At 41.4% G+C, this 18,181-nt stretch overlaps 1 protein-coding gene across 4 annotated transcripts in view; it reads left to right on the forward strand.

Annotated features, from left to right (window-relative positions):
• The first annotated feature begins 512 nt into the window (after positions 1 to 512).
• Positions 513 to 18,181, forward strand: part of LOC103724252 (serine/threonine-protein kinase VPS15) — a 29,298-nt gene continuing 11,629 nt past the window's right edge. Inside the window, exons 1-7 of one of the 4 annotated variants that reach the window (XM_039126129.1) lie at positions 513 to 1,003; positions 1,112 to 1,186; positions 1,474 to 1,596; positions 1,828 to 1,908; positions 2,003 to 2,163; positions 4,573 to 4,652; positions 7,467 to 7,572. In XM_039126129.1, coding sequence (XP_038982057.1) covers positions 1,581 to 1,596; positions 1,828 to 1,908; positions 2,003 to 2,163; positions 4,573 to 4,652; positions 7,467 to 7,572 — 444 coding nt within the window. In that variant the 5' untranslated portion in view covers positions 513 to 1,003; positions 1,112 to 1,186; positions 1,474 to 1,580. Of the gene's footprint in view, positions 1,004 to 1,111; positions 1,187 to 1,473; positions 1,597 to 1,827; positions 1,909 to 2,002; positions 2,164 to 2,187; positions 4,653 to 7,466; positions 7,617 to 18,181 lie in introns of those variants that run through there. The other 3 variants (XM_008815452.3, XM_039126131.1, XM_026800427.2) reach the window with 3 other exon arrangements.

Consider the following 18,181-nt stretch of genomic DNA (forward strand, 5'->3'; position numbering starts at 1 on the left):
CAGAATTGGAGCAATGCAGAGATTACTCTCTCCACATGCCTCTCCTAATCACGCAGGTTACTAGAAAATACGGTAAGTTTTGAAACAACCCTAAAAAAAAAAGTCACTTCATTTAATGCTGAACTCTAATCACATGCATGATAGAGAAACTTCCCATGCATTTAAAAACCCAAATCAAATAAATGAGTATCTCCCATCTCTACCGCCTTTTTCTTATCTAGACCTCATTGTTGAAATCTATAAATTTTATAAATTTATTTGGCTAAATCATGTGATAAAAATTAGAATGATGTTTTATAATTTAAAGGCTCATTAGTATAACATGTCTTTTTAATTAATACCAAATTCATAACTTTAAAGGCTCATTATTATTTTCTTATTATACATTGATTATAATTTTATTTTTTTTATTTTTCAGTTATATTATTATTTTATTTTAATTACAATTATACTGTGCGTTGCACACTTGCACGGACCTTTGGTTGGTTTGAACGAGAAGCTGAGAGACAAGCGCAAGGTTTTCATATGCGTGTGAAGTGAAGGTGCCTCGTTCGCGTCACTCCGGTTTCGCGTGCGTTCTTCGTCCTCGAAGCCGAAGGAAACCCCGAACCGGAGGACGAGAAGACGGCGAAAGCGAACCAGAGACGAGAAGAAGCGGACGAACCTGCTCCCTTTCTCCTCCGAATCGCGATCGTGTGAAAACCCTAAATCTGATCTTGTCTTGCCCTCCGATCCATGCTCGATCTTCCCCGGCGAAGAGGAACAAGAAGAAGAAAGCCGCGCGGAGTAGGAGGAGAGACAGGAGATGGGGAACAAGATCGCACGAACGACCCAGGTGTCGGCATCGGAGTACTACCTCCACGACCTGCCCTCCTCCTACAACCTGGTTCTCATCGAGGTACTCGGCCGCGGCCGCTTCTTTAAATCCATCCTCTGCAAGCACGACGAGGGCCTCGTCCTCGTCAAGGTCTACTTCAAGCGTGGCGACCCTTTCGACCTCAAGGTATAGATTTCTTTTTCTCGATTCTCTCCATCAAGAACCCCAATCTTTACCCTTTCCCATCTTTTTGATCCTAAATTCTATCTCGTCTTCTTGATGCCACCTTGATAGGACTATGAGAAGAGGATGGCGCAGATCAGGGATATCTTTCAAACCGTTCAAAACCCCCATGTCTGGCCCTTCCAGGTGACTTCCTGTTGCCCTCTTTCCTGTTCCATGTTATTAGGTCCTTAAAGCTCGGTTCTTGATATTTTTCTTCAGGAATGTGAGTATGAGATTTTGTAATTATATGTTTAAATTCTTAAAGATTCGAGCGGTGATATTTTCTTGGTTGGTATGCATATAATTGATTATAATTTATCGAGAAGAACAGTGCGCTGTAATCAGAGTGAATGCGGTGGAATGGAGTTATAGACTTTCCTTTTGTGCTTTTTCTGCAATTTTATTCTAAAATACTTTGGGCCGATATTTAGTTTTGGCTAGAGACGGATAAGGCGGCGTACCTCTTGAGGCAGTATTTCTTCAGCAATCTTCATGACCGGCTGAGCACAAGGCCCTTCCTCAGTCTCATCGAGAAGAAATGGCTTGCTTTTCAGGTACTAATTCCTGCACTGTTGCAGAAAAGGAAAAGACGTTTAGAATTTACTGATTGATGGAATTCTTTGATTTAATTAAAAACAAACCTGGTGGTTACTGTCAACTGGAAATCAAACCATACGTTTTGATCTGGGTTTTGAAATACAACTTACCTCGAGCGTCCCTACCAATCTATCTACCATTTCTTTCTGTTCATTGTTCATGTGAATTCTTTTCTTTATGTTGACTAGATATGGTTGTGGACTTAGCTCATTTGGATGTGCAGTTACTCTGTGCGGTGGAGCAGAGCCACAGTAAGGGTGTTTGCCATGGTGAGAGGGCATCATTTGGAGACAAATAAATGGCAAACTTTCTAGTTTAGAGGTGTTTATTAAAACAATGTGGGTTTTTTTCCTTTAATTGTAGGTGATATCAAGTGTGAGAATGTTCTCGTCACCTCTTGGAATTGGCTGTACCTTGCGGACTTTGCATCTTTCAAGCCAACTTACATACCAGATGACGATCCTTCAGATTTCTCATTTTTTTTTGATACTGGAGGGAGGAGGCGTTGTTATCTTGCACCCGAAGTTGGTTCTTTTCTTCTAGCCAATCTAAATGCCTTTGTTTATCTTGTTTCAAGCTGCAAAAATTTATTATTTTCAAATTGCTTGCAGATTATTGATGTCATAGATTAATCGCTTTAATTGGTTTATGCAGCAATCCTTGTTTCTCTCTCACCTTAGCCAATTTCTTTGTGAAGATATCTGAAATGGCAGTTGCTTCTTTTAGTCAGTGATTGTTATTGGCAATTCGATTGACATATATGACATCTTTAGACTTCTAGAAGTTAGTAAGCAGGAGAAATGCTTGCAAGATAAAATGATTAACTGGAGGAATCGAGACGTTGGCCCTTAGAAATTACTATTTATATAATAAAAATATTGAGGAGGTATAGGAGGACACTTATTGCTCCAAAGCACCTGGCCATGCTAGGAACCATTGCCAAAGTAGGACCTAGAAAAAGGCCCCAAATAGATAGGTTAATGCTTGTATTTACAACCATAGAGGACAATAAACATCCTAGCAACCATCCTAGCAACACATTAGATGTAATTTGGTCCTATAGTTCCAAGTTGAGCTCATATTCTAGCCGACATCTACATAATTCAAACAAGACAACCTTGATTTTCTCATATAAATGTTGGTGATATCCAACAAATTGATCCCTGGAAGGATGAATTATTGTCGTGACTGTCCATGCTTGCTCTTTCTTTACTCTTCTTTTCCCTTTAACTGCAAGCTTCTTAGTTCTTGGTTCTCTTAACAAAATTGGAACCTTTTGCTGTAGAATTACAGTTTTGTAAGAATTTTGCTCCCAAATGAAAAGACAGTAAACCTAGGCAAGTTCCCGCCGAAGCACCAAGTTCTTATTTGTCAAATTTAAGATGATCATTTTTGTTTCTGAATCAAAATGGACTTGTGCTGGTTGAGAAAATGGATAACTTATACTTGTTTGAAAAATATAATCATTTTGAGACTTGTGTTATGCCCAAATATTTGCTCTTGTTGTTTCATGCTTTAGTTGTGCACGACAGAGATGGAAGTTCCGTATGGTTTCTTCTTTGCTGTTGGTTCCTTGACTGGTATGTCTCTATCAGAAAATATCTTCTTATCCTTCTTACTATCAAATATTCCTTATTCGTAACTTTTCAACCTTTATTTCCGATCCTTGTCCTTATGAAGGTCTATTTGGTCTAAATTGTGCATATATACACCATTTGATATGGGTTGATTTTCAAGTCCAGATCATTCGGTATGAAAAATGATTAGTTTAGATGAATTATGTCAAGATTGGATTACATACAAATACTTCAATATCCTTGAAAATCGAACCTAGCGCAGTATATTATGGATAACAAATATTCATAATGTGTCAATACAATATCTAGTTCTAGCATGTAGGTATCGAGTGCCAAGCAAGAGCACACCAGGACTGTAGAAGTATTTGTAGTAATATCTGGACTATATGGTCTTTAAGTGTCTCAAAAATTATAAATGTTTATTTTGCAGTGCAGTAGAAGAAGATGATTTGTTGGCTGTGTTACATATTTTCTTAAGGTGCTGTATATTCTCCTTCTATTGTCCATTGACTGGGATTGCAGGTTCAAATAGCAGCCCTTCAATAAAACCTGAGTTTTGCTTTAGGCTGCTGGTACTGAAAATGAAGTTGCACCACAAGCATTTGAGAGATAAGCTGATACTATATAGAGTGGGACAATGGGTAGACTGTTGATGTTGCATAAATTTGAATGTTATGCAGAATAAAAGTTTGAGCAATAATATGGAAGTTAAGCAAAACGAAAGTTACAGTAGACAAAACTAGCTCAGGCATCTGAACTTACACAACAGTCGGTACATTCTTAGAGAATCGTCTAGGTTGGATTGGTTATATGAAGGCCAAAGATGGCCATAAAGGCAGATGATGAAAGAAATTCCTTGATCAAAGTTTTGAGGAAGGATTTGCAGAGGCTTAACTTGGGAAATGTACTGTCTTTGATGTACCTGCATGTAAAAAAAAAAATCGTAAAGCTGACTCTCAGTAAGTGGGGAAGAAATTTTATGATGTGAAGTGAATGATTGGTTTTATTTCTCAAACACAATTTGCCATCTTTAACTTTGATTGAGCGTACATTTGCATCAGAATGCTTCATTTTTTTTTCTCTCTAATACTTGAGCTTGATTTATCCTATGTGAATAGGTATGACTTTGCCAATTAATGCAATTTTCGAAACTCACAGCCTGAAATATTCCTAAACCCATTTCCTCTACTAAGCTTATTTGGTGAAGCTACTCTCTCTACTCTTGCAATTGACATGGTTTATAATCTTGAATAATTTTTTTTTGATTATCCATTTTATATTTTTCCTTTCATCTTCTGCTAAGGTCCGTTTAAAGAAATAAATCAAATTAAATTTTCTTTTTTAAATATCTTCCAGAGGTTTTATGAGCATGGAGGTGAGGCACAAGTTACACCAGATGCACCTTTAAAGCCATCAATGGATATCTTCTCTCTGGGGTATGCATTATCTCTTTATTAGAAGCCTTCCTTTGGATGTTGACTGAGTGTGTAATAATCTGGCAGTATTTATGCTATGGTGTCCTTTTTGTACTCTGGGTGCTCGTGACCCAAAAATGTCTTATTTAATATACTTTATGCCATTTTAAGTTGATAAAATAATAAAACAACTTTTTAGTAAATTTCGAGGCAGCACTTAGTTCAGAAATAAAGCAGCCCAAGCCCTATTCCTGCCTAAGATCCTTTAGAAAACAGGCATAATCAGTTATTCTAATCAAACTTGCTCATGTTAGGCACAACTTTCCAAGGGAAAGCTTTCATAAGCTATTCCTATCATAAAGTGCTTATTTGTGCTTGCCTCCTTTGTTTTTTCATTGGAGAAAGCGCCATCAGCCTAGAGTTTTTCTCCAACTTGTATCAAATAAAAACAGGAATAACTTGTGGTTAACTACTCTAATAGGCATACCTATTCCCTAATCTGCTGTTTCCTATTCCTGAACCGAATATTGCTGAAGTTGGTCCTACTTGGTTACTTACAGTCTGATCCACTTCTGAGTATGCCATGATGTAAAAACTAATGAGGCCATTCCGTTTGGATGATGATGATTCTCCTAAAATGTAATAGCAGAGTAAGAATTGCTGCTAAACCTTTTTTTTTTTCAAGTTTTACACTACATAAGCATGTAATATCGGCTAGATTTAATCATCATATCTCAGCATTGAACATCAGTTTCTAAGCCAGTTGTATTATTGTATCTAGTATCTGCATGCTTACACATGAATAGAGAAAAATGCATTTGAAGGATAATGTTATCTGGTTGGTTCCTTCAGCTTTTGCTGGAATTTGCATGGGGAAAATATGCGTTGTTATGGGACTATTAGTTGTGGTTTTTGTGGCAATACAGTAATGAGTATATATATATCAGCATGGTGATGCTAGTCAACAAGCGGGAGCAGCATTAACCTTGTCTTTTGTGTGTTGGAAGTTGGGCCATAGGGGGACCAACTGATACACTATATCTTCATTACCCGGATAGTATCAAGTCAGGGAGTTCATCTCACTAACATCTTCTTGCATTAATGATGCAACAACTGCTGTTATAGCAAATATATCAGATTACCCAGATAGAATCAAGTCAAGGAGTTCATCTCATTAAGATCTTCTTGCATTAATGATGCAACAAGTGCTGTTATATCAAATTATACAAGATAAGGTTCTGGTTTTGAGAGTAAAAATTAAGCAGGTTTTTAGGCTTTAGAAATATGGAAGGAAACAAGGGAGAAACTAAATAGAAAGAAGGGAAATGAGAAAAATAAGAAACTGGGAAGGTAAACAACGCTAGAATCACACCTTGGGCTTGACCTAGTAAAGAAGTAATCACTCCTTCAAATATAGGAACTAGAAACTTTATTCTAGAACACAACACAACATGCCTTTACAAAAGACATCTAACCTCCTTTTGTAGAGGAGGTTTGCAATTAACACATTACAAAAACATCTAAGTAATGGTTGTCCATATTGTTGGCATTGAGTTGTCACACAAAGGTGCTATTTAGCACTTAGCTGGTTATTAGCTAAGTAATGGTTGTCAATGGGTTGGCATTGAGTTGTCAAGTAGTTGGTAGAATCTTCTAAGTAATGTGATTGGGCCTTGTCCAGGCCCGAGGGACTTGGGCTAGTACCGATGTACTTCGGTCTCGAAGTCTTGGGCTAATAAAGCTCCCAAATTGGGGCTGCTTCAATTTTGTGCCATTTAAGTGCAGATTTTTCTCCTTCAAAATTTCATATGCCATGAAGCATCTCTTTTAATTAGTGTTTAAATACCCAGAAGAAGATAAGTCTGCTAATTTTTTTTGGAAAGCTCTAAAATTACATATGAATACTTAGTGCAGGCTCAATTCAATGCATGGATACTTTGATGTATAATAAAATTAGAAAAATAGATGTACATAGAAAAGTTATTATTAAATGCACATCTAGGTAATGATTGTGAAAATGTCTATTGTGAATAGGTCTGAGTGAAAAAATATTTAATATTCTAGAAAATTTTATCTTGAACCATTTTAAATTTTGTTGAAGACAGAGCTTGGCAAAAAATATAACTTTAAGCACAAAGAGGAAAAAATGATGAAATATAAGTGGTGCTTTCTAAAGGACTGCAAGCATAACATGTACAATGTGATCTATTTTTCTGACGCGATGCTAAGACAGAAAGAATTGGTTTCTGAAAAAGGACATTTGCAGTCCATTGGTTTAAAGACATATGTTATGAAGTAACTGAATTTTTCAAAAGACAAGCATTGAGATTAGATCTTATACTTAATATTATGTTTTATCCTAATGGATCGGATGTAAATTTCTTTTAAAGTTGGTTGGCATAAGATCAAGGTGGTGCTGAACCTGCACGAGCGTGCAGGTAAACACTGCCTACATGCAATGCGAAGCACTGAAGCCACCCCTGTCCCTTTGAATCACACAGACCTCATGTAAATCGGGTGTGGCCAGCATCAGGATCCAGCCTTTTGTATTTCATGCTAAGTGTAGGCGGCTTTTGCCTACACACGCATTTCCATCTAGAGAAGAAGCATCTTTTTCCTTAGGTATTTATGCATATATTTGCAGGACGTACTTTCTTTATGATTAGTTGGGTTGACGTGTCTAAATTTGAAATTGTTATTGATGGTGCATTTTGATTTTTTAAATGTATTATTTCTGGCAACTTGTATAAATAAGTATACTCTGACGTTTATATTTTTTTTTTTTGCTGTCCTTTAAATGATTTATAGAATGTCTCATCATCATTTTCCTTTCAGTTGTGTTATTGCTGAGCTCTTCCTCGAGGGGCAACCACTGTTTGAGTTATCCCAGCTGCTTTCTTATCGCCGGGGGCAGTATGATCCTGGCCAAAACCTTGAAAAGGTGGTTCCTAATTGTTTGGATACTCCTGCTTAACATATCTTCTGGTAGTGTTTGCTTTCTTTGTCTTTTTAGCTTGAATAAGATTCTCTTGCTTAATAATTAATGGAGGTTCAATTTGAAAGTCGGACATCCATATTATTGGGATATGAAATATTAAAATTTTAGAGATGAAAATTTCTACACCCCCCAAAGAAAAAGGAAATTGCAGCAGTTTATTTTGTAGATCAAATTCTTTACCCAGATGGTGGTTCCTTAATCGGAATAATGAAACCATAAATAAGAAGATGAACTAAAAACTATATTTGCATTTAGCCCTTCTTATTATGGAGAGCCATTAAGTTTATATCTTCTTTCCTAGTAGGTATAAGATTCTAAAAGCTGATAAAGAAAAGGGTAAGAAAATAACATTTAGATATACCTCATAGTAAAAGAGAAAAAAAGTTGCGCACGGGAGATAATTAATTTAGTCAGCTCAGTGATTCCCACATGGCCATGCCCTAACAATCATAATCAAGGTTCGTTGTTTCAGTATCGGATTCCGTACCAGTACCATTCTACTATAGTGTCGGTACACGGTACGGTATGAGACAGCGAGGTGTACTGAGTGTCGATACGATGCCACCGAGCGGTATGATACGATACGTCTGATACGGTATTGTACCAATCAGTATAGCAAACCTTGGTCCTAATATTCTTCACTGATGCCTCTTTTTTGCCTTAATTTTTTCTCCCTTGATTTTCACATGCAATAGGATCATGAATATTCCATTTAGTAATGTATGAAAGATGAGGCAGTACTTTTTTATTAGTTACATATGCAATGGGATCATATATATGTATATATATTATATGTACTTATGTACTTATGGATATGTATATGCAAGGTCCGCCGTACCCGCCGGTATTGGTATCGTACCGGCCCGGTACGGCGAGCCGGATTTTGGGTTCCATTTTTTTTAAAAATGTTGTCTCTATTGGATCTTAAATTAAATAAACTTTGATTTTTTTTATTTCTTTTTTTATGATTTTTGATGTTTCTATGTTTAAATTTAGGGTTTAAATTTGAAACATAGATGATGCATGTTATTACTTCCTTCCGTTCCAAATGATAAAATAATACACATAAAATATCTTCAAATTAAGATACAATTATTTACATACATTTAAAGCACTCTCGGATATCTAAAATCGGGGCGAGTGCCGATGGCTCTCGTAGATATCCAGATCATAAGTATAGTCAGGAGGAGGCAGATCAACCCAATCAGAAGGAACACGCGCCAGGTTATAAGAACTGTCGGATCTCTTGCTCACGCTCTAGCTCTTAGAGGTGTCCTCTGATTGTGTAGGGGCCCATCCGAGTATGGCGGAAGCAAAATCTGATACACCATATCCATATTCGTCAGGCTGAGGCTGTGGATAATAAAATCCGTATCCGTATGCGAGCTCATCTACAGCTATATCCTGTCTTCCTAAACGACCTCGAGGAGCCCGTCTTCTATATCCAATGATATCCTCACGGAATCTATCAGGTGGTTGACCGTGGTCCGTATCCTGTGTAGCACCCGTAAATTGGGACTCACCGGTGAAATATAGACCATCCTTCGGTTGTGTCTCATAAGTATCATACTATCCTCCGCTCCCTCCATGGCTAGAAGATCCATCACCACCAAAACCTTCATCGCTGCTGATCCAAGTCTCCTCTTTGACACTCTTCATTGGGACCCTTTGTTTTTCCTTCTTGGCCCTCTCTGTTTGGCTGTCGCCCTTCTCTGTTGAGCATTTCTCGATCAGCTCTCTCGGAAGGTGTCTCGTACCAATTATGTGGTGACTGGCTCCTTTGTGCCTGCGACTGATCAGCTCTGGGAGTGCGTGGAATATTGCGCTCAGCCCATTGCTTTGGATCAACCCTAGCCTCCGTGGCTATGAAGCTAGCTGGTCGTAGAGGCGATCCTGGCTCATCAAGCTCGGGCTCCTGCTGCTGGCCTACAAGCCAGTCGAGTAGTGGATCATCGTCATCATCAGTGAAGGTCCCGTAAATCGGATCTGATACTTGAGCTCCGGTTCCTCCTGAATGCACTTTAGCCTCAACCGCAGATTGTAGTGCACATAAACAAGGTCGTTGAGGCGTTTTTGTATCAAATGGTTTCTTTGTTTGCTGTGGATGAGGGCGAAGGTGGACCAATTGTGCTCACAGCTACTAGAGGAGACTGTTTGGAAGAAAATTCGGATAGCTATCGGCTTTAGATTTCTCGCGGATCCGCCAAAATGCACCCACCATTCAGCTGCAAAAATATTTATGAAAATTACATATATGATAGTTCCATATTAGTAACCAAGTAACACCAGGTGAATGTCTTCCTGATGTGTGACGCATCTGGATTCATATTGTGTTTGCTGACGACAGCCGCTCGGTGGCCAAAACTGTAGCTGCCCTCTAAATAATTTGCTCTGTAAAAAAGAAGCATGTTCTACCATGTTAATAATTAAAGATGCCGGTATACTTACACATGCTGGTAATTACTAAATCATAGTTACCTCTTCAAGACATAGGGTCGCTTTTTCTGGATCATGCTCCATCTTGTAAATCACATTACGCAAAGCATCCAGAAGTGTTTCATCCATACCATTTCCATCAATGCTGTACTGAAACCGGAAGTTTAGGTAGTATGTTGCACATATACGAGACTATCTTAGCATAATTATAAAAGTACATCCATCACTATAATTGTCAATATTCTTTCTTACCTGCTAGATGCAATTTCCTATCCATTTGCGCTCTCCACCGTCGCTCAATGATGTTAATGTACGACTGGTCATGCGCTGGATCTGCCTCCATAATCTGATCCTTTGCCTTGACCATCATGTGATACAAAAATCCCATCTGGGGATAGATCTCGCTATCTACGGCCCACAGCACTTTATATAATAGTTTGATAGCCTTGACTATTGTAGTAGCCTGCTGCCATCACACATGATGGTTAGTCCATATATGGGCTACTTGCTCTTGTAGGAGTCAATTCAATTCTCCAGCTCCTTATTGTTGTCAAGAAGCTCACCATAGATGTCCTCGGGCCTGGAGGAACTACATCGGGATCGGCAGCTTGTATGGCGACAATGGCAGATCTGTAGTACGTATTGTCTGCCACATTCGCTGGAATGTGGCTGAAGTGAAACCAGGATCCAACAGCTCGCCACATAGTTTTCTTCTTATCCTTCATCCACATTGTGTCCATCCTCTGCTGTCTTGAATCTCTGCTGGGGAGAGCATGCAGATCTACATCATGAATTGTCGCTCCTTGTGGAATTCCTCTAGATGACTTCTTTCGGCTACCAAAACTACCCAACATAGATGCAATCCGGCCATATTCTTTGTCGACGCCTTCCATGATTGAAGTTGTCCTCAAAAACTCTGGATCTTGTCTACTACAATAGTCAAGGCTATTAAACTATTATATGAAGTGTTGCGGGCCATAGATAGCGAGATCTATCCCCAAATGGGATTTTTGTATCACATGATGGTCAAGGCAAAGGATCAGATTATGGAGGCAGATCCAGCGCATGACCAGTCGTACATCAACATCATTGAGCGACGATGCGGAGCACAAATGGGTAGAGAATTGCATCTATCAGGTAAGCAAGAATATTGACAATTATAATGATGGATGTACTTATATAATTATGCTAAGATAGTCTCGTATATGTGCAGCATACTACCTGGAATTAGTATGAATGAAACACTTATGATGCTTTGCGTAATGTGATTTACCAGATGGAGCATGATCCAGAAAAAGCGACCTTATGTCTTGAAGAGGTAACTATGATTTAGTAATTACCAGCATATGTAAGTATACCGACATCTTCAATTTTTAACATGGTAGAAAATGCTTCTTTTTCACAGAGCAAATTATTTAGAGAGGGCATCTACAGTTTTGGTCAACGAGCGGTTGTCGTCAGCAAACACAAAATGAATCTAGGTACGTCACACATCAGAAAGACATTCACCTGGTGTTACTAGGTTACTAATATGGAACTATCATATATGTAATTTTTATAAATATTTTTGCAGCTGAATGGTGGGTGCATTTTGGCGGGTCCGCGAGAAATCTAAAGCGGATAGCTATCCGAATTTTCTTCCAAACAGTCTCCTCTAGTATCTGTGAGCACAATTGGTCCACCTTCGCCCTCATCCACAGCAAACAAAGAAACCATTTGATACAAAAGCGCCTCAACGATCTTATTTATGTGCACTACAATCTGCGGTTGAGGCTAAAGTGCATTCAGGAGGAATCGGAGCTCAAGTATGCAGATCTAATTTACGGGACCTTCACTGATGATGACGATGATCCACTACTCGGCTGGCTTGTAGGCCAGCAGCAGGAAGTCGAGCTTGACGAGCCAGGACCGCCTCCACGACCAGCTAGCTTTATAGCCACCGAGGCTAGGGTCGATTCAGAGTAATGGGCTGAGCGCAATATTCCACACACTCCTAGAGCTGATCAGCCGCAGGCACAGAGGAGCCAATCACCACATGATTGGTACGAGACCCTCCGAGAGCTGATCGAGAGATGCTCAGCAGAGAAGAGTGATATAGCCAGACAGAGAGGGCCAGGAAAGGAAAACAAAGGGTCCTAATGGAGAGTGTCGAGGAGACTTAGACCAGCATCGATGAAGGTTCTGATGGTGATGGATCTTCTAGCCATGGAGGGAGCGGACGATAGTATGGTACTTATGAGATACAGCCGAAGGGTGGTCTTCATTTCACCGGTGAGTCTTAATTTACGGGTGCTACACAGGATACGGACTACGGTCGACCACCTGATAGATTCCGTGAGGATATCATTTGATATATAAGACGGGCTCCTCGAGGTCGTTTAGGAAGACAGGATATAGCTGCAGATGAGCTCGCATACGGATATGGATTCTATTATCCACAGCCTCAGCCTGACGAATATGGATATGGTTTTGCTTCCGCCATATTCGGATGGGCCCCTACGCAATTAGAGGACACCTCTCAAAGCCAGAGCATGAGCGAGAGATCCGGCAGTTCTTATAACCTGGCGCGCGTTCCTTCTGATTGGGTTGATCTGCCTCCTCCTGACTATACTTATAATCCGGATATCTACGAGAGCCATCGGCACTTGTCCCGATTTTAGATATCTGAGAGTGCTTTAAATGTATGTAAATGATTGCATCTTAGTTTGAAGATATTTTATGTGTATCATTTTATCATTTGGAACGGAAGGAAGTAATAACTTGCATCATCTATGTTTCAAATTTCAACCCTAAATTTAAACATTGAAACATCAAAAATCATGAAAAAAGCAATAAAAAAACATCAAAGTTTACTTAATTTAAGATCCAACAGAGACAACATCTAAAAAAAAAAAGGGAACCCAAAACCCGGCTTGCTGTACCGGGCCGGTATGGACCGGACCAGACCGGTATCGTACCTGTCCGGCCGGCCTCCGGTATGCCGACCGGTACCGGTACGGCGGAGCTTGATCTATAGTTTAGAAGCATATGAATCAGTCAAAAAATTTGATTTGTTATATATTTTAAAATATTTATATGAAGATCAATGGTTTGAATTTGAAAATTAAATAGTGTATTATATACTTTAGCTTACTAGCTGCATTGCTACAATTCATTTTTTGTTCACTTAATGCATAGGCAAGTGGTTGTCAAAAATAGATTTTTAGCCTCTAGACATCTTATACACTTATAGATAATGATCAATAGTGTTGTTTTTTAATTTTAAGAGGTCCATCATTGTTTTCCACAAGGAAACATTTGGGGAAGAATGCACTCAAGTGCATTTTAGCCTGCTCTCTCTCTCTCTATATTTTTATATATTTGAGAAGGTAATAGGATGAAATACATATGATGACTGTTACATTTTAGTGGTTATCTTTTCTTAATTTATAACCCTCATAAGTGGATTCTTTGGATTATTATTATTTTGTAACTGTTGTTCGGTTGTTGCTCAATTTAAAGATCGACCTAATACATTCCATTAGATTTTACAGAAACTAATAAACTTTCGTTGTGGTCGTTCTCAAGATGTACTCAATGAGCAAAGATTTCTCCATTCTAGAGAAACCCTTCAATGTAATAAAAACATGATAGATTTACTTAATGTAAATCCATGTGGTGCGGACACTACTACCGGACCGCCTGTTATGCAGGGCTACGATCGTCACAGGAGGATGGTCTAGCCAGTTTCTTTATGGCTAGATTGATTTGATGTTATTTTATTTCATTTTTATGGGGCTTATTTGCATATTGTCAGTTTAGGGCCTTTTTGGGATTCTTTTTTTGTAGGGTTTTTTTTTTGTAATATTATATATATGGGTTCATGCACTTGTTTAAGGTTAATGATTGATTGAATGAAATTGCCTCCTTCCTTTAAAACCCTGGTGTGAAGCAACGGTCAGAGCCAGATGAGAAGCCTGGTTTTTTCCTCTCCTCTCCTCTTCTCCTCTTCTTCTTCCTTCTTCCTCTATTTTCAGCATTGTCCTGCATCAACTTTGGTATCAAAGTCCGTGCTTTGCCTTCGTGCCAAAGCAGCAGGCCCTGGTGTAGGGCAGAGCAAGCCTCCATTTCTACGTTCCTGGCTGCTGCACGAGGTCTTTGTGTACCTATCGCGCCGCGAACGCCGGAGTATGTTGAAGGGCCGCGTGCTAATCGCTTTGCCAATAAGAGAGGGAGCCTCACCTCTCTTCTCTCGTCTCTGTCCCTCAGTCCCATCGAAAGTAGGAAGAGGAACCTGCGGCCTCAGATCCGCTGTAGCAGCCGCAGGGAAGTGAAGTCCCCACCACTGGCCGGAGTCGGCGACCGCCACCACAGACCGTGGAGATCCGCCCGCAACCGCCGGCGTGAATCTCGGCGCGGCCTCCCGAAACCGTCGGATGGTTCAAAGTCAGCTAACGGGTAAGGTCCAGACCCGTTAACCTTTTTTCTTGGGTAACTCGGATCCATTTTGGAGAAAAAAAAAGAGGCACGTGACCTGTACGTGCTGCCCAAAAAAAGATTTGCTTACCTCCTTTCCGACGAAGAGGAAATCCTAGAGCTATGGTTTCCGCCGCTGCTGCTACCGTCGCTGTGCCACTGCCCACGCACGCCGCTCCGCTTGAAGCTCCATCACCCATCGTCGAACTCCGCCATCGATCATCCCGCCCGAGCCGCTGCTGCCGAGCGCCTGTTTCGCCTTGTCTCTCCATCCCAAATCCTCAACGCCGCTTCGTTTCCCTGCAACCGCCTACGCCGCCGAGCACCCCACCCGATGCCGAGCCCCGCCATTCCTCGCCGCCCTTCTTCTCCGAGCTGCCGTTGCGGCCCCTCTCCTTCATCTTCTCCGCCTTCCCCAACGCCGCACCCTGCCCATCCTCCACCTGCCGCCTCCTCCGTCGCACCTCGCCTTGTCCGCCACGCCCCGCCTCCGCCTCATCGGCTTCATCCGCATTTCTCCCGGGCAGGGTGCCGTTGCGGCCCCTCTCCTTCATCTTCTCCCCCTCCCACGTTCGCCACATTTTTTTCCCCTTCCGCCATCCATCTCCTCCCTCTCTTCATCTCTGCAAGGGTGCCGAAACCCTTGCCATCGGGTTTCCGCCGCCCCCCCCCCCCCCCCCCCCCCCCCCCCCCCCCCCCCCCAGCAGCCCATTCCGCCTAGCCCACCTTCAGGCCCAACAAGGCATGGGCCATCCAGCCGCGCCCTGTTCATCACATCTCGGGCTCCTTCTCACGGGCCCAAGTACAAGGCCCACCTCGAGTGCCTCCTTCACGGGCCCAAGTCACCGGGCCCTGCCACCATACACCACACTCCCTGTATTCAGATCGATCACCGTCGCCAGGCCCACCAAATTATTTTGATCAGGCCCATATGTTGCTGACATCAGGCTCTATTGGCGCCAATTGACGAGCTCGTTGCTGCACTTTGTTCGTCGCTCTCCACCGGATCAGGTTTGTTCTATCTTGGATATTTGGTTTGCTTGTTTACATTTAGCATTCGAAAGTTATTTTTGTGTTTGGTGGTATACCCGAAATCCAAAACACAAGCTTCACGCACATCCACAAAACACACCGCAACCCTATTAGTAGCCTTCTTTATTATTAATTGTATAGCTAAACCCTAATTGGAAGACCTATGAGACCCCATGTCACCCAACTCCTAGTGGACATCTGTACTACTTGACTGCAGCTTCTTATTGGCTAGCGTCACCTACTGATTCCCAGTTTGCCATATTTTACTGTTAGAGATTAGTTTGGGGTTTATATTAAGCATACATATTGACAATTAAGATTCATTGCATGCATTAAGTTTGCATTAGAGTTAATATTGTCCTCATTTGCTAGAATAGTACATAATTGAGTTCATTTATCTTATGTACCTTCGTAGTGGTCGTATCATCCTGCATTCCAAATCCCAATCTACTATGGATGCCCGCATCGAAGCCCTAATGAAGGCAGTTGAAGACTTGACCACTATGTCTGCCCAGACCAATGCCCGACTCGATTCAGTTGAAACCTCCTTATAACGGATCATTGGATCCAAAGACGATAGCGTTGCCCATTACCCCGGCCGAGACCTAGAGGATGAAGTCCTAGACCCACAAATCTCTATTCGGCAGGATAATTTTGACAATATACCTTTTCCAAGTCGCCCCCATGCCAACCCTGACCCCAGAAGACTGGGTCTCTTCCATGATGCTGATTGAGGTCCCCGTCATAATGTCGAACCCAGAGAGTCTCAAGACCACGACGAAGATGTCATGAGGGGTATTAAGGTTGAAGCCCCTACCTTTGACGGACGCCTTGACCCAAAAGCCTTCTCGGACTGGATGCACGAGATGGACCACTTCTTTGAGTGGTATAATTTGTCTGAGGAGAAGAGGGTTCGGTTCGCCAGAATGAAGCTCATCGGTCGAGCTAAACTTTTCTGGTAAAGCACCGAACAACTGCTAGCTAGGAGACATCAACCTGCAATAACCGACTGGGTAGAAATGAAAGAAAAACTTAAAAAAAAAACCTACCCCTAAGCTACCAAGATGACCTCCTAGACCGATGAAATAACTTGCGACAAGGTAATCGGCCTGCTACTGATTACATCGTCCAGTTTGATGAATTTATGATGCGATGTAACATGGAAGAAAATGAACGGATGATCCTGAGCCGGTTTCGACGAGGTCTTAATGATGAGCTCAGAAAGGAACTTGTCCTTCGTGAAATATCCACCCTCGATCAAGCTTACACATTTGTACACAACTATGAACAGGTATCTAGGCCAACATTTGTTAGATACTCTGACATTAAAGGGACTCCCGCCGGTGCTCAACCTTCCGGATCCCGTCCTTCAATTGGGTCCGCGCCTCCAAGACCTTTTTCTTCCACCCCTACCCCAAGTAAGGACACTAAGGGCAAGGGAGTTCTTGGTGAACCTCCCAAACCATCTTCTCGAATCCAATGCTTTAAGTGCCAGGGTTTTAGACATGTCGCCTCACAATGCGCAAATAAATCTCTTGTTATTGAGGCGCAAGAACAAGAGGGTGCTACTGCCGACTTGGAGGAACAAGTATATGAGCCAAATCTAGACAACATCCAAGACGTCGATGACGAATATGAGGAAATTCAGACACTTTAGGCTGTATCCGGACCACGCCTCCAACAGTTATCACCGAACCTGTTCAGTCCACCATGAATGTAGTCAGGTGTGCTCTTGCCCAACCTGCCAAGCATGATGACTGGAAAAGAACTTCGATCTTCCATACTTATATCGAGTGCGGAGATAAGGACTGCAAGGTTATTATTGATAGCGGGAGTTGCGTTAATGCAATACCTTGAAACATTATCTTCCATTTGGGATTAACTCCCGTCCCTCAGATCCAACTTTACAAAGTCTCCTGGATTGATATGTCTTCGATCCATATCAAAGAAAGGTGTCTCATACCAATTCAAATTCTCTCTTATAAAGACACCATCTGGTGTGATGTGATCCCGATGGATGTGGGTCACCTCATATTGGGGAGGCCTTGGTTGTTCGACCTTGATGTCACCTTCTATGGTCAATCTAATTCTTGCTCGTTTACATTTAAGGGCAAGAGGATTACACTTAACCCCTTGAAGCCCAAGGTGCTTGACAAGGGTAAGAAGAAAAATGAGCCAACGCGCAAAGAATTTCATATCCTGAGCCCCTCCGAATTTGAAAGAGAAGTTATCCGTGATTCTATGGTGTTTGCCTTGTCCTAGAGAACCACCTAAATACGCAAAGCGAGATACTCTCTGAAGGCTTTTCTATCCTTAAGGAATTTTTGGAAGTTTTCCCTGAGGACCTCCTGAATCATTTGCCACCCTTGCGTGACATACAACATGCCATTGATTTGGTTCCTGGAGCTACTTTACCCAATCTATCTCACTATCAAATGAATCCTTCTGAGCATGCTGAGCTGCAGAGGCAAGTTAACGAGCTCATACAAAAAAAGTTCATTTGGAAGAGCTTGAGTCCTTGTGCCGTGCCCGCACTCCTCACTCCAAAGAAAGATGGCACGTGGCGAATGTGTGTTGACAGTCGGGCAATCAACAGGATCACGGTTAAATACCGTTTTTCCATTCCTCG

Source organism: Phoenix dactylifera, chromosome 1 (genome assembly GCF_009389715.1).
Source record: "Phoenix dactylifera cultivar Barhee BC4 chromosome 1, palm_55x_up_171113_PBpolish2nd_filt_p, whole genome shotgun sequence".
Taxonomy (NCBI): Eukaryota; Viridiplantae; Streptophyta; class Magnoliopsida; order Arecales; family Arecaceae; genus Phoenix; species Phoenix dactylifera.